The sequence below is a fragment of the Zootoca vivipara genome, chromosome 10 (assembly GCF_963506605.1).
Source record: "Zootoca vivipara chromosome 10, rZooViv1.1, whole genome shotgun sequence".
NCBI lineage: Eukaryota > Metazoa > Chordata > Lepidosauria > Squamata > Lacertidae > Zootoca > Zootoca vivipara.
The window spans coordinates 4607357-4630628 of NC_083285.1; the positions used below are offsets into that span (position 1 = coordinate 4607357).

Below are 23272 nucleotides of genomic sequence, written 5' to 3' on the forward strand. Positions count from 1 at the left end.
GAGGTCACTTCAGTGCTACTGCCCCGGTGGTTTGACCTCACCCCAGAGGCACACTCTATTGCTTCTTGAGACAGTGGAATGCCAACACCATCAAGTATAGGTGTTAATAAAAAAAAATCCTTCAGTAGCACCTTAAAGACCAACTAAGTTTTTATTTTGGTATGAGCTTTCGTGTGCATGCACACTTCTTCAGATACACTTGAAACAGAAGAGCCAGACCCTTATGTATTTACAGAGGGTGGTGGGGGTGGGTGGGAATGGGTGGTGGGCTGATCAGCAGTCGTTAACAGCCATCAACAGGTTTACCACCAATGGAGTTGGGTTTGCCTGCTGACTGGGAGAGTCAATAGCAAAGGACACAACCAGAGAAAGGGACACTCCAATCACCTAAAAGGCCCCACTGACTTCCATGGTCTGACAGTCGTCATTGTCCTTAGTGAACCATCCAAGTATGTATATGACATTAAATTCCCCAAAACACAAATCCCTGCCCCAAAGAGCTTACAATAAAGAACCAGTATGCTGTAGTAGCTCTAGCGTTTGGCTTTGGTAGGGGTGGCCCATGTTAAAATCTCAGCTCAATTATGAATTGCATTGGGGCGATTTTCAGCCAGATATTATTCCTGCTCAGTTAAACCTACCCCAAAGGGTTGTTGTGAAGATTACATTTGGAAAAGGTAAGCCTTCTGTGTCATGGAATAAAAACATAGCTGAATAAAAAGCAAACAATGTGGGGGGTTATGAAGCCAAAAAGGGGGAGCCAAGAATATAAAGGCATGGAGGTGAACACATTCAGCTTCAGCTTCAGTTCTTCAGCTTCATGTAAGTTGTTTAAAACTTCTGTGTTTTAATGTTATAAGCTGCCCTGGGACTGAAGGTGACGGGTAGATAAATCAGCAGCAACAGCAGTATCTGGCGTCTGGCATGGTCCCTGATTTTCTCATTCTGTTAAGCACGTGCCTAACTGTTTTGATCAATGGGAATAAAAAATACTGCTTGACTTTGGTTGCAACCATATTTTCCTCCTCCCCTATGAAATTACTCTGCACTACAAGCACCGCTGGTGTCACACACAAACACAGAGCCATCGCATTCATTGCTGTGCTTTTTGCACATGCTTTTCCAAAGGTAAAGCAGCATTGTGGTACATTTACATGTCTGACATCATAGCTAGCTGACTTCATAGGCATCTACAAAATCCCTTCTGTCCTGTCCTCTGAGGCATGTGACAGACCAGAAGCCGCTCTTTGGAGTGAAGGCAGCCAGCAGAAAGAAGGCTGACTAGGAAATAACGTAAGCTCCATTGTAACACTTCTGCAGTAGGCTCCTTGTGATTAGACATCACCAGCTTGCTTGGACAATAAGCTAATAATTTAGCTCCACCGTTATGGGCAGTGGAGTCAGCTCAGAGTCTAAAGAATCAGCCAAAAGGTCACGGGAACTTGAAAAAAGGCTCCAAGAAGATGCCGTGAGAGATGCCAGGACAGTCAAGTTGCTCTTATTGGGTAAATATGTGTGATTTCATTCATGAAATGGCTACATTAACCTTTGCATGAATGGGAGGTGTTGTTTGACAGTCAGACGTGTTCTGAGCTCTCACTTTGGGCATGCCACTTATTTTAATCACGAAATCGAATGATAGAGACTTGATATAACTGGAAATGAGTGGTTTTTGTTTGCTGCAAGTCACAAGCCACTCGCCAGCCTGGAGATGATCCAGACACTCAGACCAACAATGGAGATATTTGTGTGGATACAGCTCCCTTGCTGGATCTGCAGGTGCAGAATGGACATGGATGCACAATCCATATCAGCGAGTGTGACACTGGGGGTGGCATTCAACTAGGCTTTACTCAGAGTACACCCACTGAAATTAATTGTCCTTAACTTAGTCATGTGCCAACCTAGGGTAAAACGGAGTTGAATAGCATCCTTGGCAATGCACATGGAAGATGTCTATTTTAAAAAAAACAAATAAAGCCACTTGTGCTATAAATGTGCATTTCCTCCTGCATCGGAATGGGCAGAGCATGGATGATTCTGGGACAGGGCCATAGAGTTCAGTTCCGGAGAACGTTCAGAGTGGACTGCCCCTGTAGCCTTGATATGATATAAATCAGAAAAGAATGTTCACACAGGAAAAATGTGAATTTGTGAATAGAACAAATTGTGAACAGTATACTGTCTGGATAATTATCTGATAGTAAAACTGTCTGTTTTGGGGAAAAATATATGGCACATCACATAAAATACATTTTTAAAAGTTAAAAGCTAGCACTTGTAAATGTTTTTAATGGTTTCTCTGATTAATAATAATTGTTTAAAACACCAGATGCTACTGGTTAATTTTATAGTTTTATAAAGCTGTTACAGCTTGTTGAACCAAACACTTAACAGATGATATAGTGAGGGGGAATGCACGTTCTGCTTGCAGTTTTAAAAATCTTCAGTAAAATATTTAGCTCAAAAGCTGCTAACTGCAAACCTGAAAATCTTTATAGGCATGTTCAGCCAGGAAGCATTCAGGCTGGAGCTCTATGGAAATGAATGGGAGTGCCACATGTGGATCAGAGTAGTGTTTGTTGATGTTTCAGTAAGATTTTTTTAAGATTTTTTTTTCTGCTGCATTTCACCCTGATTATCTTATTGCTATTTCTTCTTAAACATTGCATATTTCCAAGCAAGGGTTAGGTACTTTTATGCCCATATACTAAAGATGCAGCACTAATGATGTGTGGAAACCTTGTTGTAAATTTCACTAGTCTTAGACCTTTTGCTTCTTTAGAATTCCCAATCATATTTGCCTTGAAATGTTTGCTTTATGTGAACCTCGGTGGGATGGGAGAGGTGCGCATTCTATGCCAGAGGAAAATGGGTTTGCTGGGCTATTGAAACTCTTCTTGCATCCTGTGAAATTTCTTCCATTTTTTGCCAGAGTAAGAACCTCCAGATTTGGGGGTGACTCTGGGACACATTGTAGATGGTAATTACATTTCCTTTAGACAATTTGTGGTTGCTTCCGATTTTTTCCCTTGTATTTTTTTTTACTTTGTGGTGGGTGGACACCAAAGATTTCATACTCAGTGTTCAATATTGCTTGCTAGGAATGATCTCAAGCCAATTTTTTCTGCAATAGTTTCACAGGATTATCCTGAGCTTCAAAGAGAAGGATGATTATCACACCCCCATGTCTTATTTTATCACCGTATTAAGGACCAGATGTCAGTATTGTTCCTTTAGCAGCCGCACCAAGAAGGAAAGACCAACAGCTATTGACTAAGAGTCCTGGTATACGTAAGGAAAACAGCACACTCTTTATATTGCTTCTAGTTCTGAATTTATGAAAGGGGTCATTCGTAGCTGTGTTAATTTCTGTCATTAGCATATTTTATTTTACTTCAAATAGGTTGGGTTCTTTTCCTGCAAAATTTAGGGAGTCTAATTTGCCAGCAATCCATTGTCTATGGAAGACATGGCTCTGAGGATGGAATCACACCCCAGGGATTTTAATAGAATTATCACAGCTACCTCATGGGAGCATGCCATTTGATGTTTCTTTCAGGCTGCTCACACAGACCCTTTTCATCACACCAAAATGACGCCTGTCAATGGGAAGGGGAATTTGCCTGTGGAATATTTATTGCCATAAAAAAGGGAGTGATTCCATCCTGAACTTCTGGAGCAAAAGATAAGGAGGAACTATACAGCTGTCATTTTATGGCAGGCATCCCCAAACTGTGGCCCTCCAGATGTTTTGGCCTACAACTCCCATGATCCCTAGCTAACAGGACCAGTAGTTGGGGAAGATGAGAATCGTAGTCCAAAACATCTGGAGAGCCAAAGTTTGGGGATGCCTGTTTTATGGTTTCCTAATTTTTACAGGACAGACAGCTGCTTCCTTATCACAACCTGAGGTTTGGTTGACAGGTGCAGCAGAATCAGGTGGTAGAATCCAGACTCTACCATTCCAGTTTGCAGGTGGGAACATCATTTTTCAACCCTCCTACAAACTGGGGTTTGTTTGTTTTCTAATCCCTACAGCTAAAACAGGGGTGGAGAACCTTTTTCACCTTGAGGGCCACGTTCTCTCATAGAGAACCCTTGGGGGCAACTTTCCCGAAGGTGGACAGATACCAAGGCAAAAGTGGATGGAGCCAGAGGCAAATGTGGGCAGAGTGCCAGAATCTTCCCCTTGCACTCTAGACATTTCACCCACACTAAGCTGCACACTGAGAATTTCCCATTGTTTATTTCAGTTCTTTCAGCTCATTTATAACTTTCCCAATTTAATTCAAGGATGTACATGTGTGCATCAACTGAGCTCTGCAAAATTAAAAATTGTAATAAAGCTGATTGTACATATGGCTGTAACAAGATCCTTCCTCTGTGGTGCTTTGACAAATGTGGAGTGCATAGGCACATCAGAAGTGCACAAAAAGTAGATGGACATGAGCATAATCATTCACTCTGTTCTTCATCAGAGGGACTGCTCTGTTGTCTCCTGCCTTGAGGTAAGTTGTGTGTCCAGCTGGGAAACGACCATCCCAGTAATTGCTTCAATGCTGTAGAAATCCATTTCCAGGGAATCCCACTTATCTCCATTACGATGGGCTTTGCGAGAATGTGACTGCTTCTCTGTGCGAGGGAGCCTTCCCAGACCCGCTGAAAGAGGCGGTTATTAAACCGCTTCTTAAAAAAACATCTTTAGATGCGGCCAATATGGCCAACTATCGCCCAGTCTCAAATCTTCCATTCTTGGGCAGGGTGATTGAGCGAGTGGTTGCTGAACAACTCCAAGCACACCTGGAAGAAGCGGACCATTTGGATCCCTTCCAGTCAGGATTCTGGCCTCATCATGGGACTGAAACTGCCTTGGTCGCACTGGTTGATGATCTCCGGCAGACTAGGGACAAAGGTGAGAGCTGTTTCCTAGTTCTGCTGGATCTCTCAGCGGCCTTTGACACCATCGACCATAACATCCTTCTGGACTGTCTAGAGGGGCTGGGAGCTGGGGGCACTGTCATACAGTGGCTCCACTCCTTCCTCCTGGGCCGTGTTCAGAAAGTGGTAGTGGGGGTGAGTGTTCAGACCCCTGGGCTCTCACTTGTGGGGTGCTTCAGGGTTCTGTCCTCTCCCCCATGCTTTTTAACATCTACATGCAGATGCTTGGAGAGATCATCAGGGGGTTTCGGCTGGGTGTTAATCAGTATGCGGATGATACCCAGCTCTACCTCTCTTTCAAATCAGAACCAGTGAAGGCGGTGAAGGTCCTATGTGAGTGCCTGGAGGCGATTGAAGGATGGATGGCGGCTAACAGATTGAGATTGAAGCCTGACAAGACAGAAGTACTGTTTTGGGGGGACAGGAGGTGGGCAGGTGTGGAATACTCCCTGGTCCTGAACGAGGTAACTGTGCCCCTGAAGGACCAGGTACACAGCCTGGGAGTCATTTTGGACTCACAGCTGTCCATGGAGGTGCAGGTCAATTCTGTGTCCAGGGCAGCTGTCTATCAGCTCCATCTGGTACGCAGGCTGAGACCCTACCTGCCTGCAGACTGTCTCGCCAGAGTGGTGAATGCTCTAGTTATCTCTCGCTTGGATTACTGCAATGCGCTCTATGTGGGGCTACCTTTGAAGGTGACCTGGAAACTACAACTAATCCAGAATGTGGCAGCTAGACTGGTGACTGGGAGCGGCCGCCGAGACCACATAACATCGGTCCTGAAAGACCTACATTGGCTCCCAGTACGTTTCCGAGCACAATTCAAAGTGTTGGTGCTGACCTTTAAACCCCCAAATGGCCTTGGTCCAGTATACCCCCATCGTTCTGCCTGGAGACTGAGGTCCAGCGCCAAGGGCCTTCTGGCGGTTCCCTCACTGCGAGAAGCAAAGCTACAGGGAACCAGGCAGAGGGCCTTCTCGGTAGTGGCACCCGCCCTGTGGAACACCCTCCCATCAGATGTCAAAGAGAATAACAACTACCATACTTTCAGAAGACATCTGAATAATAATAATAATAATAATAATAATAATAATAATAATAAATTCATTATTTATACCCAGCCCATCTGGCTGGGTTTCCCCAGCCACTCTGGGCGGCTTACAACAGAAAAATGAAATAAAATAATCTATTAAACATTAAAAGCCTCCCTAAATGTCTTCTAAAAATCTGGTAGCTGTTTTTTTTCTTTGACATCTGATGGGAAGTATTATTATTATTATTATTATTATTATTATTATTATTATTATTTAATTTATTTCCTGTTCTGCACTGCAGATGGCACCCGGCAACTGGCAGGAGATGTCATGTCCGCTCCTATTGGCCATTGGGAATTCAATTTTTTTTTTGCCTGCCTGAATTTGTCCAATCATAGGCAGGCCTGCAGATGGGCTTCTGGGGAGTGGACCTGATTGGTCCAGAGTCAGAGTCTTCACTCAGGTCCGCTTAAATTCAACTTCAATTTGGCCTAAATTCAGCCTGCCTCCTTTCCTCAGTGCCACAGTTGTCCTGTGATCTCCCACCCACACCCTTCCCTCTTTGTCACAACTTTGGCAGGGTAGGCATTGGGTAGCCTATTATCCTTAGCCAAGGAAGGAGCGGAGCTTGTATGCCTCTGCCACCCCTCCGGGCTGTAAGATATCTTGCTAAAGGAATCCTAGGGGAGGCACTTCTGTTCAAATGCCCAGGCGCGAGCTGAGGGCCGTAGCATTCGCTAGCGAGGTGATCCAGTCGAGGTTGCACCTACTCGATGTGTGTCATAGGCTAAGCTCATCCCAGGATCGACCCCAAGAAATCTTCTGGCAGGTGGGCTGGATGATAGAGGAGATACCCAGTGCCTAAGCCAATCAAACCTCCATCTGTAACTGTTAAAACTGTAGCCTGATTTGAACCAAAACAAGTGTCAGTGTGCCCTTTATTGCTGCATTAGATGCACTTTGGGGCTCATCACCTGTGCACGCAATCTCATAGTACATTCAAGAGCTTCGACACACAACCTGGGAATTACCAACGTAAGACTTTCTGTAGTTTAGCGTTGCCATTCAGAGGCCCAGGAAAGGGCTTCATTTGCTTATTATTTTTACTGTGATTCTTCAGCCTTCCCTGTACTTTGCATGTATATGATGCTCATGTGCTCTTTCTGCTCCACAGTAATAACATTGCGCCTAATGGCATTTGGGTTGATTCAGAAATGCATTTGGAAAATAGCAGGGAGCCATTCTGAATTTGCAAATCCCAGATGCAAAAGCTTTCGTTGACAAAGTTGTCATTATTTATATGAACTTGGCAGGCAGAAACTTTGCATAAACATGGAACCTGCTGCTTGTGTTTCTCTCTCTCTCTCTTACATCGTGGGTTTTAGGGACCACTTTCCATATATTTGGTCATTTGTCACGATTCATTTGCTTGAGTTAGGGCAAGCTACATATTACACGCAAATTCATATCGCAAAGCTCAGCCTTTTAAATAAACGCTTTTAATACTTTATTTAAAGGCTTTTCAATAAAAAGTAACCTCAGCAGCCTCATCTTTGGAGTGAAGCCATTTTTCTACTCAGTGCCTCCCTTTCACCCCTCAGCTCCTGTAAACAGATGCCTGGAACTCTTGGCAAGGAAATAAAGCTGGCGAGGTGAATGGGCTGGCAGGGAAAGGGTTAAGCATCACCTGACTTCCCCCCAGCTCAAAAATCTCAGCCTCCAAAAGGTTTTTCATTTAGAAAGAAAAAAATACCGTTTCTTTGTTATATCCATTTTTGTAACATCGATCATTTGTCCCTTCGTCACTCACAGTTGACTGTTACTCACTTGCTGAAGTCTGTTTTCAACAATATTTTTTGAGACTTTTCCATTCTAACTAATGAGGATGCAGGGCTGAAAACGTTTTGGAGGTCACCCACCCCAATCTCCTTTCCCTACAACTTTAAACTAAGTGGCTCCTGAGGCTGGATTCGTTCCACTAAGAGTGAGGTCTCATATACATGCTGCATAGTTCTAGTTACAGGTAGGTAGCCGTGTTGGTCTGAGTCGAAGCAAAATAAAAAAAATCCTTCAGTAGCACCTTAAAGACCAACTAAGTTTTTATTTTGGTATGAGCTTTCGTGTTCTGAAGAAGTGTTGGTCTTTAAGGTGCTACTGAAGGAATTTTTTTATTATACATGCTGCAGTCCTTGAGTAATGGCTTGCTGTGGGAGCCTTGCTATGTTTGAAAGCAGCAGCTTGGATGATCACCACCTACAGAATTCCCATATCACATCTCATCCAGCCATTTCCGGTGGAGGCATTTCTGCCATAAATTAATAAGTGGTGAAACACTGGGTTGTATCTGACTAACTCATACTCAGAGTAGACCCAATGAAATCAATGGACTTAATTTCGTCATGACTAACAACCCATAGAGTACATGTATGTGCAGGCGGGTCCTAAGTTTGTGCTTATAAGTGAGTACACTCATGGTGCTTTACAGAGTGCCATAAACTGGGAGCTATCAGCGAAATATTGAGAGTGAATGGTCATCAATAAGCAGGTGACACCCTGCTCAATCTCTCTGTTCCATCTGAATTGAAGGAGGTGGCTAAGCTGTTAGACCATTTCTAAGATGTGGTGATGGGCTGGACTTGGGCCAATAAACTGAAATGGAATCCGAAAAGACAGAAGTGTATGGGTTAGTTTTCTAGTCCAGGAGGTGGGGAAGCAGCCTGTTCTGGACTAGGATTGCACTTCCCTGAAGAAGCAGGTCAATAGCTTGGGGATAGTCCCTAGAGACTTAGGTGCCTTTTTCCAGCTCTGGTTGGTTTGCCAGCTGTGGTCCCTTTTGAACAGAAATGACTTGGCAGCTGTATTCCATGCTCTGGTAACTTCCAGATTGACTGGCCTTCCACCTAGATGTCCTCTGCCTCCACATTTAAAAATTACATGGCTGCCAATTCATTTCTGGGCCCTATTCAAGGTGCTAAGGGTAGCGTTTAAAGCCCTAAACAGTTTAGGCCCCAATATCTGAAAGACCATCTCCTTCCCTACAGTTTAATATCAGCAGAAGAGGTCCTCCTGGTAGCCCCTCTGTGTCCTATAAACCTGGGTGGGTGTGACCTGGGAAAGGGCATTCTTTGTGACAACCCCTAAGTTGCGGAACTAGTTTTCCTCAAATGCTGAAGATGCCCCTCTTTATCCTGACTTTTGAAACTTGAGATGTCTTCTCCCAAGGAGACCATCTAAACAGGAAATAATAGGGCAGTGTACTTTAGTACTGAAAGCTACTATCATGGTACCCTCCAGATGTTGTTGGACTACAACTCCCATCTTGCCTCACCATTGGCCATCCTGGTTGGAGCTGATGGGGCTTGAAGTTCATCAATATCTGGAGGGCATTTTTCGGACTACCCTGACATTCCTCAACTAGAATAGAAGGAATTTCCTCTTTTCCACTGCAGTTCTGTGAGGTAGGTCAAGAGATCTCTTAATACATGTGCTAAATAAAATTGTGCTCAAGATGTAGCATTGTCAGATTTATAAGAAATCTGTACTTAAACTAAAATCCTTAAACCTGGATTGCCACATATGTCTAAAGACTTGGGGAGTCTATGGTGAAAAATGTTTAGATGTGATTATCTGAGATCTCTGGCTCATAATATGTAACAATTTAGGTTGAACAAAATGAGAAATCGTCGCCGTGCTTTTTGATTCCTTAGCTCCATAAAACTGCTCTTGTAATGGTTTCTCTGCGCAATCGTTCTATGTTTTGACTGCTTGTGGCTGTCTTTTCAGCTACTGCAACTGATATATGTATATATTTAAAAGAACTAATATTAAAATGTGTTTGGGGGGGGGGGCATGGGTCTGAAAGTGCAGTGAAAGCCTTTGTATTTGATCCTTATCTACATCCACCCCCACAGTCATATCAGAAGAAATCCTGGGAGTAGTAAAATAAAGACGCTTAGATTTCTGGTCCAACAGGTCTGCACATTCGCCCTGTAAAAACAAACACTTTTATTTGATGCTTATCAGAGCTTGATATGCTCACATTGGCTTCCATAAACTGAGTATTTCTGTCTGGAGTAGCTCAATGTGTTGTAGCTACAAATTAGTACGGTATACACTTTTCTAGAGGCAACCCATACTCCTCTAGGGTTTGCTAAATACCCTGGTCCATAAACAATGTTCCCAAACCATGGCTAGTGATGCAGCAGCTTAAAAAGCCAATGCAATTCTGGGCTGCATCAATAGTATAGCATCTAGATCTAGGGAAGTAATAGTACCACTGTATTCTGCTCTGGTCAGACCTCACCTGGAGTACTGTGTCCAGTTCTGGGCACCACAGTTCAAGAAGGATACTGACAAGCTGGAACGTGTCCAGAGGAGGGCAACCAAAATGGTCAAAGGCCTGGAAACAATGCCTTATGAGGAACGGCTTAGGGAGCTGGCTATGTTTAGCCTGGAGAAGAGAAGGTTAAGGGGTGATATGATAGCCATGTTCAAATATATAAAAGGATGCCATATAGAGGAGGGAGAAAGGTTGTTTTCTGCTGCTCTAGAGAAGGGGACACGGAGCAATGGATTCAAACTACAAGAAAGAAGATTCCACCTAAACATTAGGAAGAACTTCCTGACAGTAAGAGCTGTTCGACAGTGGAATTTGCTGCCAAGAAGTGTGGTGGAGTCTCCTTCTTTGGAGGTCTTTAAGCAGAGGCTTGACAGCCATATGTCAAGGATGCTTTGATGGTGTTTCCTGCTTGGCAGGGAGTTGGACTGGATGGCCCTTGTGGTCTCTTCCAACTCTATGATTCTAGTGCAAATTGCCCATTTGGCTAAAGCACATGCACTGCTTGAGGGACACACACGCATACTTTTGTTGGACCGACATGTGCTGGTGAAATAGAACGCCTCTTTTCCAAGTAGAATTGATTTTTTTTAAAAAAAACAAGCAAATAAACCCACTACTTTTGCATATTTTTATGTGCTTTTTTCCCTTCATCACTTACTTTCTTTGTCTCGTTTTCCCACTTGGCTCCTTTTTAGCAACATTAAATGTGACCAATATGTGCATGTTCTTTGTCTGCAGGAGCTGGAGAATCAGGGAAGAGCACTATTGTGAAACAAATGAAGTAGGTGCATCAATATTCATGTCACATTGGGTAGCACAAAGTGCTACATGAAGCACAGTGCCAAAGGGCGTGAGGTGGGGGAGCTATCAAACAAATCAAGCTTGACAATCTAATCCTAACAGATATTGTACATGAGGATGCAAAGTAGCAATCCTTTATACGTCATTCACTAACCTGATGTTTTGCCCAATATATCAATATGTGCTTGACTTCTTCTATCTGAAGCCAAGGATACCAGTTTAAAGACAGGAGCAGCTAAAATAGGTATTAGGGTGGAGGGGAGAGACACCAAACACACACACACACACACACACACACACACACACACACACACACACACCCTTTCCTAAAAGCTTTGCAGTTATTTTTCTGCCATTGAAAGTCATATTCACTGCTCAATGTATTTATCAACAAAAACAAATATGCATTTTTCTTACATTGGCAGGACTTTCCGATGTGTTCAATGGCATATTAGTTCACATCTGAACATAGTAATGCTTGCTCTCATTAAAGCAGGGGTAGCCCATGCGGTGCCCTCCAGACGTTGATTGAATGCAACTTGCACCTGCCACAGCCAGCATGACCAATGGTTGGAGATGGTGAGATTTGTAGGCCAACAACATCTGGAAGGCTATTCCTTGGATAATGGGACATTCAAATCAGATCATGCAGCCATGTCTATGACTGGCAGTCTCTTCCCAGTTCCAGATCTTAGAATCCTGCTCTCTCGCCCTCTTCTTATTTTAGATTATTGTGAGATTTGGCGTGTTCTTTGCTTCCTAGGATCATCCATAAAGATGGCTATACAGAACAGGAATGCAGAGAGTATAGATCTGTGGTTTACAGCAATATGCTACAATCCATTCTGGCTATTGTCAAGGCAATGTCCACATTAGGAATTGAATATGGGAACTCAGAAAGCAAAGTGAGTATGATGTCTCTCTTAACTAGTATTCTTTTCTTTTCTTTTCTGGTCTTTCACAACAGTACCATAATTCAGGTCACCTCTGGGAAGTGCAGCTGCCATTCTGTTGAATAAGTTCAGTTTCAGTTTATTGGCCCTCATCCAGCCAATCAAGCACATTCTCCCATTCACAAGCTTGCTTGGGACTTTCTGCCCAGACAGTAACTGCCTCAGGGTCACCAAGTGATCATTGCTCTGAAAAACCCTTAATTCTCATATGGATCTCATAGTTCTTATGCAGACCTTTTACCATAGCTGCCCTTATGATTTTCCCTTATGCTGAATAGGCTTCCTCGCGAGAAAAGGGAAAACTTGGCAGCTATGCCTTTTACTCTTATGCAATATACAAGGGTTAGCGTTAGACATGGGCAGGCATGACCCAACTCCTTCAAATGAAAATGTGAAGAAGTTGTGGCTTTAAACAAACCTAATATTATTGTAGCAGAGGTGAGACATCAGTGAGAGATTTCTTTATCCTTTTTAACACTGTTTTGAACATCATTTCAATTATTCACATTGGGCTATGCCTGTCAGTTTAATTTGAAAGGCCCATAAGCCATTCAGATAATGAGTCAGAGCTGTACAAAAAAAAATGCTAAGAAATTATTGTCGCTTGCCGTCACAAGGTGACAGAGTACTTTGGGTGACCTCATAGATTGAGACGCAGAACTGTTAAGGGCAGGCATCCCCAAACTGCGGCCCTCCAGATGTTTTGGCCTACAATAATAATAATAATAATAATAATAATAATAATAATAATAATAATTTATTTATACCCTGCCCATCTGGCTGGGTTTCCCCAACCACTCTGGGCGGCTTCCAACAGAAAAATAAAACACAATAATCTATTAAACATTAAAAGCCTCCCTGAACAGGGCAGCCTTCAGATGTCTTCTAAAAGTCTGGTAGTTGTTTTCCTCTTTGACATCTGTTGGGAGGGCGTTCCACAGGGCAGGCGCCACCACCGAGAAGGCCCTCTGCCTAGTTCCCTGCAACTTGGCTTCTCGCAACGAGGGAACCACCAGAAGGCCCTCCGTACTGGACCTCAGTGTCCGGGCAGAATGATGGAGGTGGAGACGCTCCTTCAGGTATACTGGACCGAGGCCATTTAGGGCTTTAAAGGTCAGCACCAACACTTTGAATTGTGCTCGGAAACGTACTGGGAGCCAATGTAGATCTTTCAAGACCGGTGTTATGTGGTCTTGGCGGCCGCTCCCAGTCACCAGTCTAGCTGCCGCATTCTGGATTAGTTGTAGTTTCTGAGTCACCTTCAAGGGTAGCCCCACATAGAGCGCATTGCAGTAGTCCAAGCGGGAGATAACTAGAGCATGCACCACTCTTGCTAGACAGTCTGCAGGCAGGTAGGGTCTCAGCCTGCGTACCAGATGGACAACTCCTATGATCCCTAGCTAACAGGACCAGTGGTCAGGGATGATGGGAATTGTAGTCCAAAACATCTGGGGGGGGGCGAAGTTTGGGGATGCCTGGTTAAGGGTGACATTAAGCAAACCAGGTAATTGCCATGACCTCACTTCTTTCTTCAAAACAACTGAGGAACAGAGGTTCACAGCAGTCATGAATAAGGCTGACAAGATGTTGTCTTGGCCACCAGCTTGGATGGCTTTAAAAGAGAATTAGACCAATCCAAGGAGGTCTGGACTATCAGTGACTCCTAGGCCTGATGACTATACTCTGCCTTCTCTGAACACCAGCTGCCTTGAATCACAAGTGGGGAGAATGCTGTTGTACTTTGGTCCTGCTTGCAGGCTCCCTATGGGCATCGGGTTGGCTGCTGTGAGAACAGGATGCGGAAAGCAGGTTCTCCCCTTAAGGAGAGCATGGGTTGCGGAAGGGTTAACAAGACGTTCCCTGGTTTGTTGGGTGGGTCAGTTTGGATGTCCACTGAGGGTATTGTTGCCGGGGAGAATGTTATGTTGCAATTGTTTGATTGACAGCCACAGCCTTTAAGTACTGGGCAAGCGGCTTGCGCTTGCGCTTTTGGCTTACCTTCCAAGTCCCGGACTGCAGAATCCGGGACCGGCAGCCGTGTGACACCGGAAGTTGCGTCGACATAACTTCCGGTGTCTCTTTGCCCTTCTATGGGCACAAAAAATGGCCGCCGCCAGCTTTGAAAGTCGCTTGTAAGCATGTCAGGAAGTGCGTCGACGCAACTTCCGGTGTCAGTCTGCCCATCTATGGGCGCTTCCGGACATGCGTAGATGCGATTTTTGAAGCCGGCGGCAGCCATTTTTGGTGCCCATAGAAGGGGAAATCGGAAAGAAAAAAAATGGCCACTGGCAGGAAAAAATAACGGAGAAAAACGGGAGACGAAGTGATACGGGGGACCACCGGGAAAAGGTAAGTAAAAACGGGGGTTTCCCGGAGAAAACGGGGTACTTGGCAGCTATGGCTTTTGGTGCTTGCAATGGATCTCCCACCTGCCCTCCCTATATTTAGGGGTTTGTTTGCGCATGACTTTGCTGTGCCTGTCATGGGGTTGTCCGTATTGATGCAGGGGCCTAGTAGGAATTTTGCCACTTGGCTGATTGGCTAGTGCCTTGTGGTTTTTGCCTACTACATAGTAAAACGTCACAACTTGTTAGGCATCGGTTCAAATTGGATGGTGGAGGGGTACGGATTTGGCTGGGCCTGCCCCTCAAAATTGCCGCTGCCTTTAGGGGTAGTCCGTTAAAGGAATCCTGGGGTTCCACATGTTTGTCCGTACCCCCGGTAGGGGCTAGGACCGCGCATCAGCATCTGGGGGAGAGGTCAAGGGTTTGGTGGCCCTGCCCCGGCCTCTCTCAGAGGGTGCTTACCTATCCTGGCTCCCCCAGTACACTAGGGGAGTCAGATCTGTCCCAGGCGGGGAACAGATGGCATGGGAACCAATGCCTAAGCGCCTAAGCAACCACTCACATCAGTTGTATTTAAATAAAGTTGTGGCCAAAATTAATGCCAAAAACCTAAACTTAAATTATGTGTGAAGTGTGAGTTATTTGGTGGGAAGTCTTGGTACCTCGACACGCAACTAAATGGACCTTTGGCACGATCCAGCTGGGCTCTTATGTTCTTGTAATTTTATGTATGCCAAGATAGGCACCAGGGTGGGCTATGGCCCAGAGCCAGATATAGACCACTGTTTTTCTGTGATACCTTATTTATCCTCCCTGCTGCTCTTCTGAACCTGAGAAGACCAACATAAGCTAGGGGTAGTGCTGTGTCCCTGAACAGCAACAAAACCAAAATAATATCTTATTACAGTATCTCTAAAGAGAACAGAAGCAAAAAATAAACTTCTGCATTTGAAATTCCCCAATGAAGAACCTGATCAATGTGCTGGATATTTAACTTTTCTCCCTACCCTTTTGCTTCCTGTTTCCCTCTCCACACCTCCCCATATTCATAATAAGGTAGATCATTTTTCATTACTTAAAAAATAAAGGATCAGCCCCAATGGTCAAGCCTGATTCACAGAAATCTCGTTTCAGGAAGATGAAAGGCAGCTTTTGGCAATTGCAGATTCCATGGAAGATGGCACCATGTCTTCTGAACTGGCTGGGATCATCAAACGTTTGTGGAAGGATTCAGGGATTCAGGCCTGCTTTGAAAGAGCATCAGAGTACCAACTGAATGACTCAGCTGCCTAGTAAGGGGCCAGTTTGCAACTGAATTCTGTAATCCTAAACCGTGTGTGTGTGTGTGTGTGTGTGTGTGTGTGTGTGTGTGTGTCACACACAATAATATGCTTAGAAATTACATAATTGATTCTGCCTTCAGGGTGCTGGCTCTGTATTTATGCTATTAAGCTATTGTTATGATGCTATTAGGGGACACGGGTGGCACTGTGGTCTAAACCACAGAGCCTAGGGCTTGCCGATCAGAAGGTCGGTGGTTCGAATCCCCACGACGGGATGAGCTCCCATTGCTCGGTCCCAGTTCCTGCCAACCTAGCAGTTCTAAGCATGTCAAATGCAAGTAGATAAATAGGGAAGGTAAACGGTGTTTCCATGCGCTGCTCTGGTTTGCCAGAGGTGGCTTAGTCATGCTGGCCACATGAGCCAGAAGCTGTACACCAGCTCCCTCGGCCTATAACGCAAGATGAGTGCAGCAACCCCAGAGTCGTCCGCAACTGGAGGCAATGTGAGAAGGGATATGTAAAACAAAGGATAAAAGAGCAGTAAAAAAAAATGTTTTGACATGACTTTGCAACTGATTGTTAAACCTTTCTGGGAGCTGTAGCTCTGAGAGGAATAGAAGTTTCCTAACAACTCTCAGCACCATTAACAAACCACATTTCCCAGGATGCTTTGGGGGAAGCTATCACCATTTACAGTGGTATGGCACTGTTTTAAATGGAGAGTGCAGATGGGGCCAGTAACTCAGAAACAGATGGGATTTTTTTTTTTTAATGCACAGATGCAAGTTGGATCCTGGGACTATTACACAGCCCTGGCATGAATGTGTATTTTCTATATGTGACTTTCCCCAAAACTTTTGTCACGTAGAACCATCCACTTGGATACAGATTTGGCTTCTTCTTTCTGCTTGTGCCCTATTTATGGCTAGATTGTAGGTGTTATGTATTGGGCCAGCAGGGGGATACTGTATACAGTTTCCACTCAGGTCCTCGTCAGTTAGTTTAGGCGGGAAACCCTGGGTTGTTGTTGTGTTACAATGTCACATTATTGCCAGCCGGCTGCCTATAAAAGGAGGCCGGCTGAGCTGTTCTGCTTTGGAGAAATAGCTGTGTCGTCTGCTATGTCAACCCACTATTCAACAGTATTGGCCTACCCTTATTCCCCAGGCCATGGCACTGGACTTACAGATGCTGCCCCAGCCTCACCTTCTCGTGCACAAGAGTGTCCCTGTTTCCACCTTGCAGGAAGATGGAGCCTGCAATACTTTATCTCTCTCTCTCTCTCTCTCTCTCTCTCTCTCTCTCTCTCTCTCTCTCTCTCTCTCTCTTTCTGTAGCTATCTCAATGATCTGGAGAGGATAACAGCTCCTGGCTACGTCCCAAACGAGCAAGATGTCCTTCGCTCACGAGTAAAGACAACAGGAATTATTGAGACACAGTTTTCATTCAAAGATTTGCACTTTAGGTATGAAAGCTGTTCTTCTGTGTTTCTTCCTAAGTATGATAGATATGCATGTGGTTTGAGATTAGAGGCCAAAGCAGTCTACCTGATTCAGGCTGCTGAATTTCTGACATTTTGAGCAGCTTAAAGGGCAGTAGGAGACTTTGGTATGGCTATGGTCACAGCCAGCAATCTGAGCTTCCCCAAATCCAATGTTCTACCAGGAAATCTTGCAATTTTCCCAGCTGTATTCGTTTTATAAGAGCTCTCTTTCGATTCTACCTGTGCAAACTTTGCAGCTGTACACAGTCAGCTTCCATGATGTTGGCAGGAAAAAAATAGTACCGCATATAAGACAACCCCCTAATTTTCAAGTTAAAATATAGAATTTGGGATATACTCTAGCCCTTTTTTGGCAGGGAGGGGAGGGGAGGCTGTCTTCTCCAGCACTCAAGTCTGCAGCTGGGGAAATGGTGGTTGGTTGGTTGGTTGGTTGGTTTGTTTAGTTATTGAGAGGGGAAAAGAAGCCATAGAGAGGAAGGAGAGAGAGAGATAGAGAGAGAGAGAGAGAGAGAGAGAGAGAGAGAGAGAGAGAGAGAGAGAGAGGCAAAGACATCGAGGCTGGCTGAGCGAGTGAAAGGGGAATAGAAGCCATAGAGAAGAGAGAGATAGAGAGGCAGAGACATCGGGGTTCGCACAGCCAGCGAAAGACGCTGAGCAGAGCAGTGAGAGAGAGAGAGAGAGAGAGAGAGAGAGAGAGAGAGAGAGAGAGAGAGAGAGAGAGAGACGGATCCCTTCGCTATGCGCTGACAGAGAAGAGTCGGCAGCTTGACACCAATGAAATACACAAAACTGTATCTCTATGCTGATGCGGGTCGCGAAGCCCTGGTGGGGAGCAGCCCTCTCCTGAGCACTTCTTCGTGTTCATACGGTCGCTGCATACGGCGGGGATGCAGCCACGGCCGTTTCTGAGCTCCCCCCACCATATGCGGCGACTGCAGATTCTTGTACCCGGTGTATAAGATGGCCCCCCAACTTTTGAAAAGATTTTCCTGGGTTCAGAAGGCGTCTTATATGCCGGAATATACGGTAATAGAATTAAAATTGTGGGTTGCTGCACATGGGCTACTGAATTCGGAAAGTCTCTGAATATTCGGCTGTTCTCTTCTCAGCTGCTTTACATATTATGGATGAGCTGCGCAGAATACTTTACATCGGGCCAGTCACGTGGATCAGTTCAACATGCTAGATAGGTGGCTTTTCTCCAAACTGCTGGAGGATTTAGCTGGTAGGATTTGATGTAACATGGAGGAAACTGCGCAATTCATGAACTAAGATGCTGCACATAAACAGCTCACATGCAGAGCAGTCTCAGCTTATTTGTGGAAGGGAACAATTTAAAAGCCTGTGCTCAGGAGAAACTCAAACCAGTATTGGAACTGCAGGCTTCCTGCTGCCTGCCGTACCCTTGCACCTAGCTGATTTCTTCCCACTTTGTCCCTATCTTACCTCTGTACTTGTCCATAACTTGCAACTGTTTATGTACACATGTGGCCTGGTGTCATGTGCAAATCCACTCCCTCCCATCCCCTCTGATTTTTGCCTGGTAAGCTCCATGGAGCAAACTGTTTTGCCTGCTGCATCCATCACGCTGTGTGAGAGGCATGTCGGATTTCAGGCAGAAAATATCATTTCCAATGCTAATATTTGAAAAGTGGTTCTTGTTGGAGGTGGAAGCAAATAAATATTTGCGAAATGCTTTGCATGCTATTTACAAAACTAGGCAAGCAAATAGCAAAGAAACAACAAACTGCCATGCAAAAGGCATAGATTGGTTTGACACAAGCTCCACGTTTGAGCTTCCATAGCACGTCACATATATGATTTGTGATCAGGAGCCCCATATTGGAGATAGAAGGCTTTCTTGGCTCACTGTGTATACAGTACTTCTCATGCAGACACCACACAGCCAATCTCCGAGACTTGTAGTGGTGAAATAATCCTGACATTCCCCCCCCCCCAATGCCCAACATAACCAGTGTCAGAGATGCAGTGAATGGGTGTACATGTTTATCTTTTGCTTCATTTCCTAGGATGTTTGATGTGGGAGGACAACGATCTGAGAGGAAAAAGTGGATTCATTGCTTTGAAGGAGTTACTTGCATAATATTCTGTGCAGCTTTAAGTGCTTATGACATGGTCCTGGTGGAAGATGAAGAAGTGGTGAGTCAGAACAGCAAATGTGGGGGGCAGGGGGGGCACGGGAGTTGCAATTTGTGGAAAGCATTTAAGGTAACCTTGCATGGTCCCTTAAGAACATTATTCACATTCCCTGCTCTGAGAACCCTAACCCACTGAATTCCTATTTCTTTGATTAAAAAGAACATTGGACTTTGCACGTCACCAGCTAATGGGACTTAATAGCCACATTTTCCCGCCTTTTACAGAACCGAATGCACGAGAGTCTCCACCTGTTCAACAGCATCTGTAACCACAAGTACTTTGCAACCACTTCTATTGTGCTCTTCCTAAATAAGAAGGATCTCTTCCAAGACAAAATATTGAAAGTTCATCTCAGTGTCTGCTTTCCAGAATATGATGGTAAGTTTAGAACCTGTGGCCCTCCAGATGTTGTTGAACTCTCATCGGCCCCCAGCCAGCAGGGGCAAGAATCAGGGATGAGGGAAGTTGTAGTCCAGCTGGCTTAAAACATCCCACTTCTTTGGTTTCCGAAGATTGCTCATGAGGAACATAGTCCCCGGATTGAAATGATTTCCCACCGCTGAATTAAGGCAGCATTACTTGGTACCAGCAGAGATACATGTTCTTAGCTCTTCTTGAGACCGCTTTCTTAAGCCCTTTGTAAAGGTAAAGGTCCCCTGACAGTTAAGTCCAGTTGCAGACGACTCTGGGGTTGTGGCGCTCATCTCGCTTTACTGGCCGAGGGAGCCAACATTTGTCCGCAGACAGTTTTTCCAGGTCATGTGGACAGCGTGACTAAGCTGCTTCTGGCAAAACCAGAGCAGTGCACAAAAACGCCATTTACCTTCCTGCCGGAGTGGTACCTATTTATCTACTTGCACTTGACGTGCTTTCGAACTGCTAGGCGGGCAGGAGCTGGGACCAAGCAATAGGAGCTCACCCCATCGCCGGGATTTGAACTGCCAAGCTTCTGACCGGCAAGCCCTAGGCTCAGTGGTTTAGACCACAGACCACCATAAAGGACTAGGCTGTGTCCAGCTTAGTGAGTCCAGCTGTGTGGTCCATCTCTGGACATGGTAGTGCATTTTCATGGCTCCCATAAGGATAACGATTAACAGAATGCAAAGAGATAGTTTTGGGAAAGGGAAATAATTTTTTAAATCTTACTCGTGGTTTATTACTTTTCTATATGAATGAAAAAGGGGTTCCTTGCATGCAGTAAATGAGAATTGTAGAGCCATTTACATGTGCACTGAAGATTTCGTGCATGCCATACTTTTTGTTTGGGGAGGAGGTCAGAGGTCAGTGGAGGCTGAGCTTGACAGACTGTGTTCCAAGGGCTATTTTTAACAAATTAATTAGTATGGTATTTTATTGACAGTTCCTTCTGTCTTCCTCTGACTAGGATCAAACACATTTGAAGATGCAGGAAATTACATCAAGAACCAATTCCTAGATCTGAATTTAAGAAAAGAGGACAAGGAGATCTACTCCCACATGACCTGTGCCACCGATACGCAGAATGTTAAGTTTGTGTTTGATGCTGTGACAGATATCATCATCAAAGAGAACCTGAAGGACTGTGGGCTCTTTTAGCTCTTCACCCTGAGCCACCGTCATCCTGCTGTTTCTCTTCCCTGTGGTCTCTCTCTTTCATTTGTAGGATGTTTCTGGTTAAGGATGCCACCTTGCACATACATTCCTGAAAGTAGGCTTTCATTGCAACCTCTAGGGCTTACTTTTGAGTAGGGATGGATGGATGGATCAGTCTGCTACTAGTTTGTGTCAGTTCCCCATCTGTGTGTTCATAAGTCTCTTTTATCCCATTTCTTTAAAAAATGTGACTTTAAAAAAAATTGAAAGTTCATAAATATGTATTTGAACATGTATATTATCACAAGATACATATTTAAATACATCATCTATCTCAATGCACACCTTTCTAATCACATACAGTATAATCCCAAAATATGCTCCTTGAGCATTTTGGTGTTTTTTCAGCTGACCTAGCAAAACTCAGAGAACTGGGAAATCTGAAGGATATTTACATTCTGATCCATGGATTAATTTGGAAGGTAGGTTGATTTGCTTAAATATGTGAGCTAGAACTTTTTTCCTCCATCCCTACTTCAAAGTAAACATGCATTGGTTTAAACTGCAAAAGCAAAAAGAGAGAAGGAGACACAATACTCTAAATGCTAGTCCTTTTTGATTTGCTAAAATGTTTGTGTCACGCCACAATTTAATTCAGCCAAATCGGGTAGGGTAACTTCATTGCAGGCACAATGTTCTCCCTCCCTTCTAATTTAATCTTCCAAAATTCTTTTGATCTTACTGAGAATTTTTGTTTGCCTGTACCCTACTGCAATCTGAAATAAGATGGTGGTATAACACACCCAATTCTAAATGTTTCCATTGGCAAATTTGCTTACAGTGCCAGAAATCTCTTTCTTGACACAGAGTTGTAATTGGCATTGCTTCATGGGTGTTGATTAACTGGTGCTACAAGCTTCATGATAATGATATATTACGAACACAATTCTGCCAAAGTTAAGCACTGCTAAGTTCAGTTGATCACAGTGGAAGATAATGAAGCCCGTACTTAACTTTCCTGGTGAAATCCATTGGATCATGTTGACTGGATCATGTCCTAATTTTTTTCCTTGCAGATGCTGAAATAAAAATGCCCTTGCTATCACATCAGTGGGATTAATAGAAAAATGATAAATAAAAGGAATTCTTACTGCTTGTGATATCATCCTCTGGATAAGAGGCTGCTGTCTTCTATCCCCCACCCCACCCCCCCAAAAAAAGTCTTAAGCGGCAAGTCTTCTGACACCTTTGTCTATCTGTTGGGTTAAATTTCATAGCATGGTCTCTCTTAATAGAAAACCAAAGCAGTTTTTGTCTATAAAATGTATGCAAATGTTGCTATATCACCAAAAGCTTGTTTGGATAAGTAGGTTTTAATTTGCCTACAGAAACTCTGTAATGCCAGAGCGGGACCAAGAGGATAATAAAACAGGGAACATGATAGATAAAGTTGTGCTTCCTGCTTTTGCTGAACTTAGACTAGTTCATTGGCTGAATCTGAAAGAAACAGGGAGAAGCCAGCACCAAGCTGTGCAAGTATTAGGGTGGTTTAAGGCTTCAAAAAGTTAAATTGAGTGCCGAAGCTCATAGGAAGTCAACATGACTTGAAAATAGATCTGATTGATTCACAGCTGTTGATTCCACATCAAGAGACAGATTGCTTCATTCTTCCACTTATTGCAATTTCTGACCACACAAAGGACAGCCTGACATAACATATATTACAGTAGTCTATTATTGAGGTTACAGATGCATGGGCAACAGTGGCCAGGTCCTCGTCTTGTAGTAAAGGTTGAAGATGTAAGATGATGTATAATTGGCAAAAGACACTTATAGCTACTGCTGCCACCCAGCCTTCTAGTTACCACGGCAAAACCCGGATCACATGGCGCACCATAGGAGAGATAATTTTGATCCATGACGTCTTTTCTTCCCAAGTCTAAGGGTCCTAGAATTACCATAATTCTTGTCTAGATTGAACTCAAGGCTGTTTGTTCCCCTCCGGTCTATTAGTACCAACACCAGAGATAGGGAAATACATGGCCCACAACCTATTGTTGGGGTACAACTCCCATGGCTATGGTGGCTGAAGCCAACAGAAACTGTAGTCCAGCAACATCAAGAAGGCCACAGGTTTCCTGGCCCTGCCATATACAAGTTTAGGACGGAGCTATGGAGACCAAAAAGGACAGAACTGGTTGTCATCAGCAAGGAAATGAAAGCTCACTCCAAAACTTCAGCGTATCTCTTGCAGCAGCTTCATATAGATTGAGGCATCAATGGATATAGATGGCAACCTGTAGAACACAATGTTGCACAGCAACATATTGCAACTGCATG

At 44.2% G+C, this 23272-nt stretch overlaps 1 protein-coding gene across 1 annotated transcript; it reads left to right on the top strand.

Moving 5' to 3' along the window:
- The first annotated feature begins 350 nt into the window (after positions 1 to 350).
- On the top strand, positions 351 to 22567 carry GNAT3 (G protein subunit alpha transducin 3). The gene is made up of 8 exons (XM_035128079.2): positions 351 to 1505; positions 11053 to 11095; positions 11879 to 12020; positions 15548 to 15705; positions 17033 to 17161; positions 19231 to 19360; positions 19585 to 19738; positions 20745 to 22567. The coding sequence occupies exons 1-8, from the start codon at positions 1388 to 1390 to the stop codon at positions 20933 to 20935; spliced, it is 1065 nt and encodes a 354-aa protein (XP_034983970.1). The 5' UTR covers positions 351 to 1387; the 3' UTR covers positions 20936 to 22567.
- The last annotated feature ends 705 nt before the right edge of the window (positions 22568 to 23272 follow it).